Here is a 16,986-nt window from a genome sequence, read left to right on the forward strand (position 1 = left end):
AAGGGAAGGTCTATATATGACAATATTTATGTAGCTATGCTGGGGGAGAGATGTGGCCTTGAGGACCAAGCATACGTGCATTCTCTTGCGGCTAGACTTGGAAAAGGCTTATGATAGGGTTCATTGCTATGGAAAAAATGGGGTTTGGCTTCAGTATGACCTCTTGCATATACACCCTTAATTTGGGAGGAAACTCCAAATTACTATTGAATGGGAGGGTTGTTGGGGGGTTTGAGGTAAATAGATCAGTTAGACAGGGTTGTCCCCTTGCTCCTTTATTATTTGCTATTGCTTCTCACCCCATGATTGTGGCCTTAGAAGATGCCTCTACTGAGGGGAGGTTAACTGGGCTAAAGTTGAGCAATTGGTCATTCAATGCTTTGTAGATGACTCTTTACTTTTTCTAGAAGCTGATAATGAAGACAATGCCAGATTGGCCTTAAGCATTATACAAGAGTTTGTTGATGCCTCTGGCTCAAAATGCAATATCCACAAGTCTAAACTAATCAACGTCTCTGAGACAATGACTTTGACTTAGAAAGATGAGGGTGTGAGGTTGTGAAGAGAGGTCAAATTGTTAGATACTTAGGGGTTCCTTTTGGGGTTGAGATGACCAACAAACAATTGACAAATTGGGCATTGGACAGATTCTTTTTGAAACTCAAGAAATGGGAAGGCATCAGAGTCCCCTTTCATGTGACTCAAAATGCAATATCCACAAGTGTGAGGTTATGAAGAGAGATCAAATTGTTAGATACTTAGGGGTTCCTTTTGGGGTTGAGGTGACCAACAAATAGCATAGATTGGGCATTGGTGGACATATTCTTTTTGAAACTCAAGAAATGGGAAGCAATCAGAGTCCCCTTCCATGATAGGGTGGCTATATGCAACGCTGTGTTGAATGCCTATATAATGTTCCTATGCCCAGTGTTGGACTTTAGAAAAGGGCATTGGCAGAAGATTGTTAAACTTGTCAGATTTTGTGTGGAGGAATGTTGGATCCAATAAAAAGGCATTGGCTTGGCTTGCTTGGGACAGACTTAGCCTACCTAAAAGTGATGGAGGTTTAGGTATTCTTTATCTCCCTTCTCATACAATTTATAGGTTGGCTTTGCTTCTACCCAAGTGTCTTCAACAGAAGGAAATCTGGTCAAGGATGCTGAAAGAATTAGTGGACTATTTAACAATCTATTTTGATGGAGTCTGGCAAGGTCTAGGTTGGAAAGACAAACTCTTTTCTCATGCTCCTCTCAAAATCCCAAGGTCCTCATTTTGCAGGATGCTTTGCACTAAATGGAAAGAGGTGTTGGAATTAATGGTTTGGGGTGGGTGTGGTAGAGCTTCAGGGAACTCTTAGATGTGTCTAGGGATCCGGTGGAGTCACAAGTTTAACCCTCCTTCAGCTCTACAAGATCGTAGAATAGCCAAAACTTTGAACAACAAAGGAATGAGGAGATTTTTAGACTGCTGGGATGGGGCATCAGTTGGGTGGAAGGAGCCTAAGCAACTGGAGATGGATCTTGCCTTGTCATCTCATAGGGAAGCACAACTTGTCAAATATGTATTAGATGAGGTGCAGAAAGGTTGGACATCCACAGAAGTGGATGAATCTTACTGGGTAAGAGACTGGGCCTAGTTTAATGGATCTAAGCTGGATAGAAGTACAACCAAAGTCTTGTACAATGCATTGAGAATGAGTGAGGATAATGTCATTTATTGTAATAGAATCTGGAAAGTGAGTTGGAGCTCTAGCTGTTGGAGAAAGAAATGGAAGGCAATATGGGAGATTGAAATACCTACTGGAGAGTATGCATGGGAGCTCTGCTTATTGACTCTAAATTGGTTCAGAGGAATTTTACCACTGGATGCTGCCCTAGATGTAAGACTGCTTTGGAAGATGGGAAGCATGCATTTGGGGACTACCTTGCCATTAGGGGTACAAGCCAATGGGGGGACTGGCTAATTGGGAGATGGGCAACAAATGATGGACATGTTGATTTGATTTTTAATATTGTCAGATTCTGCTGTTTGTGGGAGATCTGGAATTTCAGAAACTGTATTGTTTTTCAGAAGGCTTGTGACACAAGAATTAATATGAGTGGGCTGATGCATAAGTGTATATGTATGTGCTGGTCTATATGCTTGGTTAACAAGTTGAAAGGGGTAGAGCTGGTTCAATTGATTCAAGCTTTGTAGTCAGCTATCACTTGATCCCTTTCCTTTGGGTGTGACCTGTAGACATACTGGTGTGGGGTTCTTGTTTTTAGGGTCTTGCAAAGTTGAAGTTGGAAGCAAAACCAGTCAGATATGGACCTAAAACTAAGAGATGGTACAAGAAGGTAAAGCAAGCAAGCTACACTTTTGTTGCCTTTATTGAGAACCCAGCTGGCACAGACCAACATTCAAAATCTGGTTCAAGAAGGGGGATGTGAAGGGTGATGAGTTGGAGAAACATGCTCCTTAGGCCTAGCTTGCACCAGTGAAGCTATGGTGGAAGCTGAGATTTCTTGGGAAGCTTCAATCATCATTTGTATTTGAGGATGATAGATGGGAGCTGGTTTGTAACTTGCTTAATAGAGGATAATAAACTAGTTGTTGTTGGTTGCATGTGGTTGGACTAAAAGGATGTAATGTTTTTTTAGTTATATATATATATATTGGTCCCAATTTTTTTTTGAGACATGAAACTTTGGTTCAAAATATCACCAATAAGCCGCTACACAACTGACTACTAATGGTTGTGCCAAGCCTTTGTATTAATGGACTTGATTTCTTGGAAAGCCTCTCTCACCACCCAACGTGCCCAACAATTTGAGACTTCTCTCAAGTAATAAAACAGTGATTTAATGTACTTTTTTGACTTGACACTTCTTTGTGGGTGGAATATTGTCTTAACTCTTGCTTGTTTTTTTAAAAAAAAAACCCTAAGTAGACAAGCGTGTGATACATATATCTTCGTAAAAAGAGAAATTGGATGAGTGACGGTGAACACTGGAAATATTTTTGGGTGAAAAACCTGCTAGAAATATATCAAGCACTTAAAAAAAAGATTCAAATTCACTAGTTTTTAGTTAAAATATCGACAAAATATGCAATTTAAAAAAAAATGCTTTTATCGCCCACCGCGCCTTAGAGGCTGGACGGACCCATCTCCGCCACTAACCGGTGCTTTTCAGTGGTACCTCCGGGCGTCCGACGGGAATCTTTTTGACTCATGGTAATTATGAATCACGGGACGGGTTCACCCAGTCGTCAAACCGACAGCAACCCCCATACGGCTCGACTGATGTGCGGGTGTAGTACGTAGGGTGGCGGGCCTTTGGAAGATCGAATCTGGATGGGATCTTAGCCGGACGATGCGGGGCGTGGTCACGGTTACGGGCTCCCGACTCCCGTGACTGGGCCTGACGAATCTGGGGTTGGTAGGTAGGTAGGTGTCCGGTGGACCCAAAGATCTCGTGTTTCACGAAAATGTGTTCGTAATTCGCGCAATTTGCAGGTGGATTTGTGCGGGCCACGTCAGATGCCCAGGCTGAGGGTGGGCGCCGCCCTCTTCTCTCGCTTAAATTGCATGGACTCTCACATGGCGGCGAGCAATTCGATCACAAGGGGCTTTTTACAGCGGGTTGTTATTACTTTAGGATTTTACGTCTCTCTCTCTTGCCCTCTCCCTCCTTGGTGTAGTTTTTGTTTGGTGAGTTTCACCTGGCCATGAGAGCTGCGGCAGAATCTCTCTCGTCCTCTCCTCGCCTCCGGCGGCAGCGCTCCTTGGCGTCTTCCATCTCCATCCGCTGTTGCAGCAGCCTCTGCGGCCGGAATAGCCTCTGCGGCCGGAATAGCCTCTGCGGCTACGACTTCGACGAGATATTCGGTCGCTTGCCGGCTGGCAAAGATGGCTTTTCTTCGCCTCTAAAGACACAACAGGTGCAGTCCGGGTGGCACGATAGCTGGAGACTTCTGGGCAGCAGAAGAAAGGGCAACACGGGCGTCGGTTTCAGCAATGGCGCGGACGCCTGGTCGGGGGAGGCCGTGCTGAGCGACGGTCTCTCCAACAAGCCTCCGCGCTGGAAGCTCTTCTTCAGAAAGCTGAGGGCGGAGACCCGGAGAATGAACTGCTCGAGGGCGGCTCCGCCGGGCTTCCACTACGATGCACTCAGCTACGCCATGAACTTTGACGACGGTTGCTGGCTGCAGAAGCAGGGCCTCCCCACGGCTAGGTTTTCTGGCCCCATTTTAATTGAAAGCTCCTCCCTCAAAGGCAGCGCCTCTGTCTCGTAACAAAGGCTGTTCTGGACTCTCTCTCTACCTACTGAAGCAGCTGGAGATGAAGTCGCACAATCTCATCCGACACGGTCTCACGGTTTCTTACAAGTTTTGCTGCTATGGCTTCGAGAAAGTTGTGTTTTGTAAAGGTCGGAGGTCCCAGTTGACCGACTGGGAAGATCGGAGCTAAATATTATCTTAGTTCTGATTACTGCACGTCTTATCCTGTAAAGGTTATCGATTACCACCACTGTGTGGTTTTTCTTGGATAAGCTCTTTTTTTTTTTGAAGATTTTGACTCTCGTGGGATGCTCTGTTTCTGTGTGTTCATTTAGCTGTGCATATCGTGAGGTTTTTGTTGCATTGTTTCCAATCTTGGTAGTTTTGCAATTTAGTTATCTGGTTTGATCGATTATTTCTTCGTGGAAGGCACGCTATGGTGTCTAGTTGATTGTAGGGCTGGTCTTCTCATGAGTAAAGTGTCGACCCCACAAGGGCTTCTTTGTTGAGAATGTTCGGAGAATACAGCCTAGCGGGTTGTCCCCAAGCTAGTCTTCTGGTCTGATCGATCATTTCTGTGTGGAATGTGTCATGTCCCTATACTGCTGTTGTAGATCAATCCTTAATATGTTGCGCGAGTCTTTTCTCTTGCCCCATCTCTCCCCTTTATCTACAACCCTTAATATGTTGCGCGAGTCTTTTCTCTTGCCCCATCTCTCCCCTTTCTCCTCTCTAACTCTATAGGTTTGTAGCATCTGTCTTATTACAACAGTGGAGATTTACATCCATCCATCTTGGCTTTGCAGTATCTTTGTAATCTTTATGGAATCTGTTTGAGCTTTGTAGTGATCCTTTGCAACACCTATTAAAGCCCTGTAAGGTTTTCAAGCCTTGTAGCATCCCTGTAAGGTCAGTAGCACTTCTTTGAGCTCTATAGTACAACTCTTGTTAAGCTCAAGGTAACCCGTCTGGGCTTTTGTAGCATCTATTTGATCTTTGCAAGCTGTTTGACCTCTAGAACGACTTTGTAGTATCCTTTCAAGCTATGCAACCACTTTGTAGTACCTCTTTGAGCTTACAACGTTACTATTCACGCCGTCTCTCTGAGCTCCAGAATACCACTCTGCAATACATCTTTGAGATGAGTGACGATTTGAGTGCATGGGAGTGTTTGTACGTGATTAGAGTGGAAGTGTGATTTGGTTGAGGAGTAGATTTTTCGAACAACTTTGTTATTTTTGTTTGATTTAGTTTCACCTTAGCAAGGTTGAGGTTGGTAATCTGTCATCTTCATGGTTGTCTTAAGTTTTGGTTGAAGCAAATGAGGCTAAAAATAGGATTTTAAAAAAAACTATGTTTAAAGGACAAATCCTATCATTATTCTCTTTTTTTTTTGGTCATTTGCTAGACGTTGCATGCTAATTGACACATTGGATAAAAGGAATAGAAAGTTGGGATTTTCTATTTTTAAAAGATTAAATAGACTAAATTGATACGAGATGTTAAATAAGGTATTTGTTTCGAGCTATAAAAATCTTTAAATAACTTGCACATAAAATTTGAGTGTGCATGACTTATAATTTAGTGGTTGCATCATGCATATTTTTTTGTAAATTGTCACAAGTGTATTATTTATATTATTTGATTTAAAGTTTAACCCTTGCTTTGTAATCATAGCAATGATGGTCTTTGTGATTCTCATTTTTACAATCGAGTTGAATGTTCTTAATTGTCAATGGTATAATAGGGTTTTGTGCATAGTTGTTTGAGTCACTGATAGAAAGTTAAGCTTTTCACCAAGGCTCTGTTTGAGATACTAGAGTCACCATCAGTTGTTAATAAATTTTAAAAAAAGTTGATATATCCTTTCTTTTCTTTTCGCATGATACATGTGTCTATGTCTTGTGTGTCTGTCTTTAACTTGTTTGACCATGGACTAACACTAGATTCATTACTAGAGGATCCTTTAGATTCACTAAGCATCTATGATTGTTACTCTACAAGTGGAATAGTACTATTTACTTATCTCATTAAAGACATCTTTTGTTTACTTGTATTTCACGAGTGGTGGGATTATAACATTTGCAACTTTTTTGTTTCAAAGCATAACCAATGAAGATGTATTTCTTTGTCTTGTATTTCTTTGTCTTGGATTTAACTTTTAGTGTCACTTCATTGGGAGCATGTATATATACAATATATCTAATTATTTTTAAGTAAAACATTTGGTTTTATATCTATACATGAATAACAGTTACAGTGAGGGTCTTGTTTATAATAGTTATTATTGTTTCTATTCAAAATAATTTGGCATATTCTTTACAGATATTAAGGCACATCCACTTTTGTAATGTGTTTCTTTTTTGCAATATCATTCTATTTTGAAGTGTATATGCATGATGTGAACTCTTGATTCTTTGTTTTCTTAAGAAATCATTGAACTCATTAGAAAAATTCTTTCATCTTATCTCGGGTAATGTCACGATCATCAAATATTTGGTATATGGATTCTGATTCTTCTAATCACATGATCAGTCATGGTGAGTGTTTAGAGATATGCAGATATGTAGATTCTAATGAGCGGTTTAGAGATACACAAAAAATGAAAATTTTAAGTTACCTAGAAATAGGTGATGATATTGTGTATTCCATTGCACATATTGGTCTTTAAAGTGTTAGTGTTTATGTAAAATGTCAAAATTAAGTACTTGGTCGATATACTTTATTTTTTAAATATTTAAAACTTGGTTTCTATTGAACAAATGGTTGAGCATGCATGGTCTATAAGTGAGATCCAATTCTGAAGGGTTTTTTGTGAAAGAATTTAAAAATCAACATCACACCTGGGTTCAAAGCTTTTAATAGAAATGACAAGATGTTTACTTCAGATGTGAACATACTTGAGGTGAAGGTAGTTATGTTTGTGCATGGTGATGGGATGTATATCATTATAGATATTGACATATGGCATAAATACATTGGTCATGTGAATATATAGTGGGTTGAAGTTTATGCAAGCTCAAAATAGTCTTTTGCCATGTGTCCTGGTTTGCCACAATAATAGCACTATGTTATTTTCATTTTAATTTTTGCAATGAAAGGACCTAAACATTTACATTCATTAGCATGGAGTACACGCATGTCCCATTCATCTTAGGGAGTAGCACCTAAACATGGAAAGATTTCTATGAATCAGCCATGAAAGCTTGGGCATAAGCTCCAAGAAGACAAGATGTCTATCATATCAAATGATAGTAAAAGGTGATAAAAGGGTATAATAGTTTAGACCAAGATCACTTATATAGTGCTTGGCTATTTCACACTAGCTAATCAATATACTCATACCTAAATCTATGCTCGAGGGACCTAAGGTCCATGTGCCTAGGCTCATGTCCATACATGTGCATGTGCATATATAATTGCTTTATTACAAACCATCTCCTTTTATAATAATTTCTTCTTCAAAATCGAAGGGTGGTCATGCACAAAAGACACATACAAAGGCTATATACAAAAGCCAAAAATCACATTCAAAATTGAATGTCAATGTCGTCATCAAGGGTAAAATCCAAAAATCACATTCAAAATTGAATGTCAATGTTGTCATCAAGGGCATGTGATAATTCTTGGATCAAATGGAAAGGATTACAAATGTTTTACTGGATTTGAGGATCTCTTTAGGGAAGCAATAGGTAGTAATTTGTTTAACCAGGAAGCTTCCTTGGGAACGACTTTAGCAAAATCCCTGGCCACTGAAGTTGGTGTTGCATTTTTTACCAGTATCCATTGGAGAGTGCAACTTCTACCTGAATTTATGAAGGAGGATTGTCTCATCAATGGATGGAGTAAAATAAACAAGATTTTCATAAGCTTGATGATAATTTTCAATAGTCTTCCCCTTCTGAGAAAGCTCTAGGAATTCATTCATTTGTCTTTATATCCTAGAGGAAAAAATATCCGATGAAAATAGGCCTTTATCATATTCAAAGACATAATCCTCCTTTTTGCTAATTGAGTCTTGCTTGTCTACTTGCTATAAAAGAATAGATATAGAATTTTTAACGAGCATAGACTTACCATTATTTTTTCAAGGGAATGTTTTTATAACTCTAGAAGGGAAACACACCAATCTTATCCAACTTGCTTAGAAAATAATCCCAGATATCTATTCAATCTTATTTCTTAGGCTTGCTATCTAAATCAATATTCTTATGGATGTTCCTCTTCTGACCCCTTCTTTAATCTTGTCCTCTCAAATAAATGATAAAAATAAATCTACTTTATTGATTTTCTTAATATAATAGAAGGTATCTTACACCTTGGTGTCACATCAAGGAGCTTCGCATATATACCACCCATAAATAAGGGCTCTCACTCTTACTCCCTCTTGCTCTCACTCTAACATAATAAACGAGAGACACATGCTCCAAGAATCATACATACTACACTCAAATCTCTCTCACATAAGACTAGTGCTGCATAAGAAAGCAAGTAGACAAGCAAGACTCAATTAGCAAAAAGGAGGATTATGTTTTTGAATATGAAAAAAAGTTTTATATATATGGCCCTCAAAAACTTATTGTAAGCTTGGTCATTGGCCAGCTTTTCTCATTATACAACATTTTAGAGTGCCATACATGGCATTTATTATAATCCTTCTCTCATGTGTAGAGAAGAGATGCTAAGTTAACCCAAAATGGGATTAACAAAGCTATTAAAAATTGGATAGATGCTATTGGATGAATACTTTTTTATAATGAACAAAGTAAAATGTCACACTTATTCATCTAAAAATTACACAAGTTTCTTGTTCAGAATGGAGAAATCATGTAGAGCCTAATCACATGCTAAAACCACCATCAACTCAAGTGGAAGAACATAAAGGCCTATTTTCATCGGTTGAATTAATAGATATAAAAGAGATAATATTGGTGTAGGAGAAAGCATGTGCAAGAGGGAAGCTATGGCACTAGATATGTAGAGAGAGAGAGAGAGAGAGAGAGAGAGAGAGAGAGAGAGAGAGAATATTACACGACTCAATGATAGATTGATTGATGTGTTTTTGGATACATCAAGTATAATGCTTTTATAAGCACAAGGGCTTGTCTTTTGACAAAATAATATCTAAGTACATGATATCATTGCTTATGTCAAGTATACAAAAAATATCTAAGAACATCTAAGGATTATTCACACACTAGGGGACATGTTATGACTCAAATCTTAATAATTGGTACACATAGAGAATCGTCTTCATATATTAATGGATGGTATATCCTTAAGTTGAGGAGATGCAAAGGTGCAAATATCTCTAAAGGCATGTGAACTTTTTAGCCTCAAATGTGTGTTTTCCAATGGGAACCTGGGTGAAAAATGACCTTAATATGAAGGGAATATTTTAAAAGGGTAAAAATAAGAAAATATTCATATATTTCTAAACTTTACTTAACTCAAAAAGGAATTTTAAGTGGAGGCTCTAACATAATTAAATATAAATTAAGATTATGATAGAGATTATGGAAGAGATTGTGATTGGGATTGTAATAAGGATTATGATAGAGATTATGACAGGTATTATGATAGGGATTATGACATGAAATAGGATGTGGTTTTGTTAGGAATTAAAATCCCTAAATAAGGGCTAAAAGTAATTGAGAAGAGAATTTAAAATTAATTAAAATCCTGACTAGGGGGTGGCATCATCCATGTCACTAACCTATTTAAGAAGCTCATAGGTAGGATGTGGTTTTGTTAGGAATTAAAATCCCTAAATAAGGGCTAAAAGTAATTGAGAAGAGAATTTAAAATTAATTAAAATCCTGACTAGGGGGTGGCATCATCCATGTCACTAACCTATTTAAGAAGCTCATAGGTTATATAAAATAAATTGTAAAAAGATAAGAATTGTGCTTATGTGTTTGTTTATCCCCATGATGATGAATGGGTCTCAATGTATATGTGAAGTAATGTACAAGATGAAGTATTGCATATGGTAATTATATATAAAGTTGAAGAGGGATGTGAAATGTACAAGTAAATGCATAGATGATGTATGCAGTCATATATGGTTTTGACATTGAGAGGTGGACTTAGAGAATCATATGAAGGACTCAATATACCATAAAGGATAGCTTGTATAATAGGGAAAAGATCCTTAAATATATATTGTGGAGCATACAACTTAAATGATATAGTCTAGGAGAATAACGATTTGTGATGATGATTAGAATGATTGGATATGTGTGATCCTCATCATATGCACATATAAAAAGAGTCAGAAAGCTAAAGATGTCATTGCTTAAAGCATAGCAATAGGGAGGGAAAAAAGGAATGAGATCAGGTATGCAACTGATTCAAAGGTCAAGTCATTGGAGACCAAAATGCGTCGATGGCATAAGAGTTAAAAGTCAAGTTGCCAAGGGCCAAAACGAGCCTAAGGCATAAGAGTTAAGAGTTGGGTTTCAAAAGGCCAAAATGCACCCAAGCATGATTCCTAAAAAGGTTTACCTCAGTTATACACATGGACAGAAATGATATTTCACAAGTCAAGTCGTTTGTGCTGGAGAGACGAGCATAAGAGTTTAGTCGATTCGCCTATGCAAGGTGTAGTAGACATAAGAGTCAAGTCCAACTAAGTTAGGAGGGGTGCGACATTAAACACAAAAAGTTGTTGAGACCCAGACACTAGTACTTTAGAAATTCTAAAAATCAATTCTCGTTCGCAAAAACAAACTCTAGACAGTTCTTAGTAAGCGTGCTCAAGCATTCCCATGTGGACGCTTCATCCTCTCTATCCTTCCACTTAACAAGTGCCTCTCGGTACATATCGTTAGTGATCCAACTCTAAAAATATCCTACTTTATGAATTGCCTATGTCCTAATACTATCTCTTCGATATTTATTAACTCAACCTTTAAAAAATTTATAATGAGCACAGATTGACCTATTATTTTTCCAGGGGATTTTTTTTCTAATGCTTTCGATTTAATGAGAAATCCAATTTATTATTGTGTAACTTAATTATTTTAAAGACTTGCTAATGTTATTTTCTCTCTTTGACCTTTTTGTACATGAGAGGGTTCCATTTAAATTTTGTACACACCAATCTTGTCTAGCTTGCTTGGAAAATAATCCTAGAGATTTATTCAGCCTTATTTCGCAGGCTTATAATCCAAATCAATATTCTCTCATGGGTGTTCCTATTTTGACTCCCACTCCTTGATATTTTCCTCTTAAAATAAACGATAAAAATAAATCTACTTAATTTATTTCTTAAAATAATAAGAGGTATCTTACACAAGGAAAGGGATTTGGAGGAGAAGAATCTAGTAGCAACTAGTGGAGCTTGGAGTATTTAAAAGATACGAGCTCTAACTGCAAGTTAAAGTAAGCATAGCTTATTATTTGAGCAATCTTATAAGGATTTGAGTAATCTTATTATTTGAGCAATCTTATAAGGATTTGAGCAATCTTATAAGGATTTGTGCAAGCTATAACTTTTTTTGTGTTGCCAACCGATTCTTTTTCTACTCCTTTTTGAGTTCCATGTCCATCCTCAATCCCTTTTTCCAATGCATGGCTTTTTGAAGCAATGTGTGTGATAGAGGAGTGGATAAGGTTGGAGAGTAAATGAGAAAAACGAGGAAAAATCAATGTTTTTTAAACTTTTGGTTTATGTATTTGATTTTTAGGCATTAAACAAGCAAATAAAACCATAAAAGCATATCATTTATATCCATTTTAACATTGCATGAATGCTCAGAGGACATGAAGGATGTTCTTGCCTACCTCTAAAGAGATGAACCTAGAGAATAGGTTGCAAGAGGCCCAACTGCAACTACAAGCCCTTGAGTGAGAGAGGGTACAATTGGATCTCACGAGAGAATTAGTAGAGATATACGTCCATAGAACCTAATAGTGATGATATGAGGGATGTTAGTGGCCATACCTCCATTATCGTCAACCTTGCATTGCTACCTAACTAGTAAAAATGCATTTCACTACCTTGTCATCAATCTTAGTTTTGCTTTGTGTTGGCACATATGCATATGCCAAACAACCAAAAACACGTATGTGTTCAACATTAGGTTTTCGATTGAGCTAGTCTTTAGAGCTTTAGTTGGGCACCTGTTCATCAACACATAAGTAGCACAAAGAACTGCTTCCATCCAAAACTTGTGCAAAAGCTACTGACCTTTAGTCATCCATTCATCTCTATGAGAATCTCATTTTGTCTCTAAGTAGCAACACTATTTTGTTATGGTGTGTATAAGGAGTTGTATATGCCTTTTTGTGTCAAAAACTCTTTAAATGTATTAGATATATATTTTCGCCCTCTTTCTGAGAACATAGAGTTAAACTTTTAAGCTAGTTTGATTTTCATTTATAGCAACAAAGTGTTGAAAATGAGATAATACCTCTGTTTTTTCTTCATAGGGTAAGATCAGTCATACTTACTATAGTCATCAATGAATGTAACAAAATATAAGTTTCCTCCCAAAGAATTAGTTCTCATTAGACCATACACATCACTGTAATTTGTGATTTACTTTATCTGTGCTGCATTCTTTGGGAAATGTTGGCAAGAAAGTTTACCAAGGATGTATCTTTCACAAACGTATCTTGGTGATGAATTGAGTTTAGGAAGGCCCTTTAACATCCCATGTTTACTAAGGATGGATTAAGTTGAGGAAGGTCCTTTAACATCCCATGTTTATGAGGATGCATCCTTCACAAACATATCTTGGTGATGGATCAAGTTGAGAAATACCCTCTAACATCCCATGTCTCTACAAAAGCATCAAACCACCAATAGAAGTGTGGCTAAAACTAGCATGCCACAATTGGACATCTTTCATTGCATTAGAAGTGTCGTCTACTACCAGATAAGCAACATCACACTTATCATATATGTCTAATTTATATAAACCACTAGTAGTGGTTAAAGATCAAGTAAGTGCAATTTGTTTATCCCATTCTTTGTCCCAGACAATGCATTTATCATCTATAAGTTCAATAAATTCAACATTAGGACCCCTCCTTACTAGAGTGGGTATAGAAACTAGATTCTTTCGAATTCCTAAAACAAAAAGAACTTTCTAAAGATAAAGATCCTCACCACTAATAGTAGTGAGAACTATCTCACCAATACCTTTGATAAGGTAAGAGGCATTATTGGCACACGTAATAGTGTGACTACCTTGCACAGTCTCTATATGTTTCACCAAAATTCCTTGAGAAGTTATGTGCTTAGAAGCACAAGAAATCAACTGTTAGAGATAGTGGCACTGAGACATACATCTTGTTTAGAATTATAACTACAAATAGCCATTAATGAAAAGTTGTCATTAGAGTCCTCTTTCTTTAAACTCTAATTGTTAACGCATAATTGCCAGAACCTTTGTTGGATCCTTTTTTCTTCTTTTTCCTATTTTAAAGTTGGAAGTAATTTTTAATTGTATGGCTAGGCTTTTTCCAATATGAAACAAGTCACCTTCATTGGCTTTTTTGGAATCACCCTTAGTCTCAAAAGTTTTGTTTGAATTGATCTTTCATCATTAAAAATTTTCACCCGCTAAAAGGTACTTGATCACTCCTACTAGAACTCCCATAGGCATTCTTTATGGATTTTCTCTCCTACAACAATACGCTAATAAGCTCTTGATAGGTAAGAGGAGTTGTACATTGCCTCTCTAAGAATGATAGAGACAAGTATTAAAACCCAAATAACATTCATACAAAGAGTTAAGGGTAATGTCAAGAATGATCTCATCAATGTTGAGAAGTTGTTCACTTAGGTCGTATAACTTGGTTAAGTACTCATTAATAGATCCCTTCTTTGAATTTTCTCATTATCAAGTTGCCTTTTGAGAAAAGCGACTCATGCATCATTTTTAGCTTCATATATAATTTCTAGAGTGTTCCAAGTAAGCATGGACGTTTTATAAGAGAAAATGTGTAAAATAATAGACCTTTTTAATTAATAAGGCAATCAATGCCAAAGCTTAAGCATCATGTGAATCCTATCTTCTTTGGTCAATAGTAGTTTGAAGGACTTAAGACTAGATCTACTGGACTTGACTCCTTTGAAGAGTAGCAAGAGAAATTGCATGCAATTTACACTAGGGCACAACTTATCACCACTAATAAGACCCCCATAAGCCCTTTGCAACAAGGACACTTTTTACCATAAGGCTCCATAGGGAGTAATTCGACCCATCTAATTCATCCGCTTTGGAAAGAATACCAAACAAATCATTTGCAGAGTTATTAGCCATACCTGACTATTGGTAAGTTTGAGAAGGAAAGTTGCAAAAAGAATTGATATGAAAACTACTGAAAATTAGTAGTAGAATTGGACGATCCCTCTTGAAAGTAGAATTGATTAATCACAAAAAGTAGAATCTACAACATAGGATCGTCTCAAGGAAGCTCAAGGAAGTGGAATTTGACGATCAAAGAGTGGAATCGGTCGATCAAAGAAACCCATGATTCAAGAGATGAATTGACCAATTGTAAACTTGAAAATGATGAAAGAATCGGGTGTTATACTTGAAAATTATTGAAGAATCGGGTAATTATACTTGAAAATGATAGAAGAATCGAGTGATTATACTTGAAAATGATTGTAAATAAAAATGATGATCACATAAACGTGTGATTATATTCATCACACATTGATGGCTGCTATGGTGATGCGGTGATTGACAGTTGTCGGATCGTTTGAACAACTACACTCGTGAGAGCAATTCCACAATAGTAGATGATTTAATTATTACAATTTTGGTTGAGATTGCTACATTGTAGGCTGAATCATATGAATAATCGGCTATACCTACCACTTTTAGTTCAGAACCATCTGCTATTAACTTAAAGAACATACTTGAATCGCTCCTTCACTCTTGAAAGTAGTGAACTACCTTTTCTATCTAGTATTAAGAAAAAGGTATGTATTTTTGTTTGGTCGCTCAAGAATCCATAGCTTTCACATTGATTCAAAAATTTGTAGGTGTTGGATGGTGTAAGGAAGTAGGAACCTTAGATAGGGCATGGGCATGGGATCAACTATAAAAGGGGCTCATGGACCTTCATTTGTATCTTTTGATCATTTGACATTTGACATTTGAATGAACCTTGGAGCCTTGAGCTACCATACTTTAGCTTATGGAAGGCTATTTTCATTCTCATGGTGGGAGATTAAACCACTTAGGCATTATGTGAGTAAATAGAAGTTAATTGGTGCAAGATTCATGTGGAGTAAGGTATTCTAGGAGAGGATGCCAAGGTTATGCATCTTGCTATCATAGGTTAGATCGCACAAAGGATTGATCCCCTTAAGTTTTTCGATGACAATTTATGAATTACATATTACATGGGCATATGGAATAAGGAATTCGTAAGGTAGAACTCGGGATAATAAATAACGGGTTTGTATCATATGAGAGTGTTGTATATGGATGCATGAACTTAGGATAATAAGGCCAATTAACTTTAGAATAATAAAGACATTTTGGGAGCTCAACAAAATGAACTAGACACATGAAAGAAGAGAGTCTTAGGAACAATGTTTAGATAAAAGAAGATTTCTACCCAGTGGGGGGACACCACTTTGGGAGATAGAGGAGGATTTACTTAGAGATTACCCCAGCTCGCGAGATGAGGACATCTCTAATTTTTAAGTGGGATTCTTTCCAAGACATGTAAACGATAACAAAGAGAGTGCACTTCGAGAGAGACTATAAGACTAGAAACATTAAGAAAGTGATAGAGTAAAAATATTAGTTCCAAAAATTTGAAAAGAAAGAAGAAGATAAGAATAGATCTATTATGAAATAAATATCTCAAAAATTATAATTTTGAATTCACGTGATAAGAGGTCATATTTAGAGTACTTTTACATATTTAGAGTCCATGCACACTAAAAATATGGAAAAGCAAGGCATTTCTAAAGATGGCAAGTTTGCGGCTATATACACACGTTTTTTTTTCCTATTCTACCTACGTCAGCTTGTAGACCAGATGCCTTCTTGTTCTTTTCACTGGCTACATGACCATATTCAGGGTTTTTATCATAGAGTTATGGCCAAAACAATTTGTTGGTTCTGTCGAGGTCTCTACACAGGGAAACTGTAAGAAGGCAGCAAGTAGCCTCAAGGTGATTCTAGACCTTGAGATGTATATATATATCTTCATTGACACTTGTGCATACCCTTAGACGTTGGTGGAGTCCTCCCACATATCGTTTTTGGTAGAAAGTTGTTGTACTTACACGTTAAGGTAAAAATTTATTGCTTGATCCCATTTATGCGTTGTTTTGTCGACCTTGCATTAAAACTATTCTCTAATTAAGTAAATACTCTCATATTAATTTCCTTACGCAAATTAGTGATTCAATAATCTTAATTTCTGAAATCCTTTCAGAAATTGACATTTCTTTTTAAATTCCCACTCTTTTATGCAAGAAATTGTGTAAATTTCACTCCATAATTACTCTATAGCTAGTAAAATGCTTAGGAAATTATGAATAAATCAAGTTAAGCTAAATTATGCATGAATCACAGAATTTGATTTAATCCCACTCTAATTCATTTTATTTTACTCTTAATCATGCATTTTTGGCCCGAATTGTACAAATTTGACTTGGAAAATTAAGCACGCTTTCGATTAATCACATCTTCGCATAAATTGCTGGAACTTGCATTGTTTCTGCTAAAGTAGGCATTC

General features: G+C 37.0%; 1 protein-coding gene across 1 annotated transcript; it reads left to right on the forward strand.

The window, feature by feature from the left end:
- Window positions 1-3,599: 3,599 nt before the first annotated feature.
- Window positions 3,600-4,553, forward strand: LOC147607781 (uncharacterized). Its single transcript, XM_086789718.1, has one exon. It carries the CDS (start codon window positions 3,712-3,714, stop codon window positions 4,276-4,278), a length of 567 nt encoding a protein of 188 aa, XP_086645844.1. The 5' UTR covers window positions 3,600-3,711; the 3' UTR covers window positions 4,279-4,553.
- Window positions 4,554-16,986: the final 12,433 nt, after the last annotated feature.

The sequence above is a fragment of the Cibotium barometz genome, chromosome 54 (genome assembly GCF_041138505.1).
Source record: "Cibotium barometz isolate CiBa-2024 chromosome 54, ASM4113850v1, whole genome shotgun sequence".
NCBI lineage: Eukaryota > Viridiplantae > Streptophyta > Polypodiopsida > Cyatheales > Cibotiaceae > Cibotium > Cibotium barometz.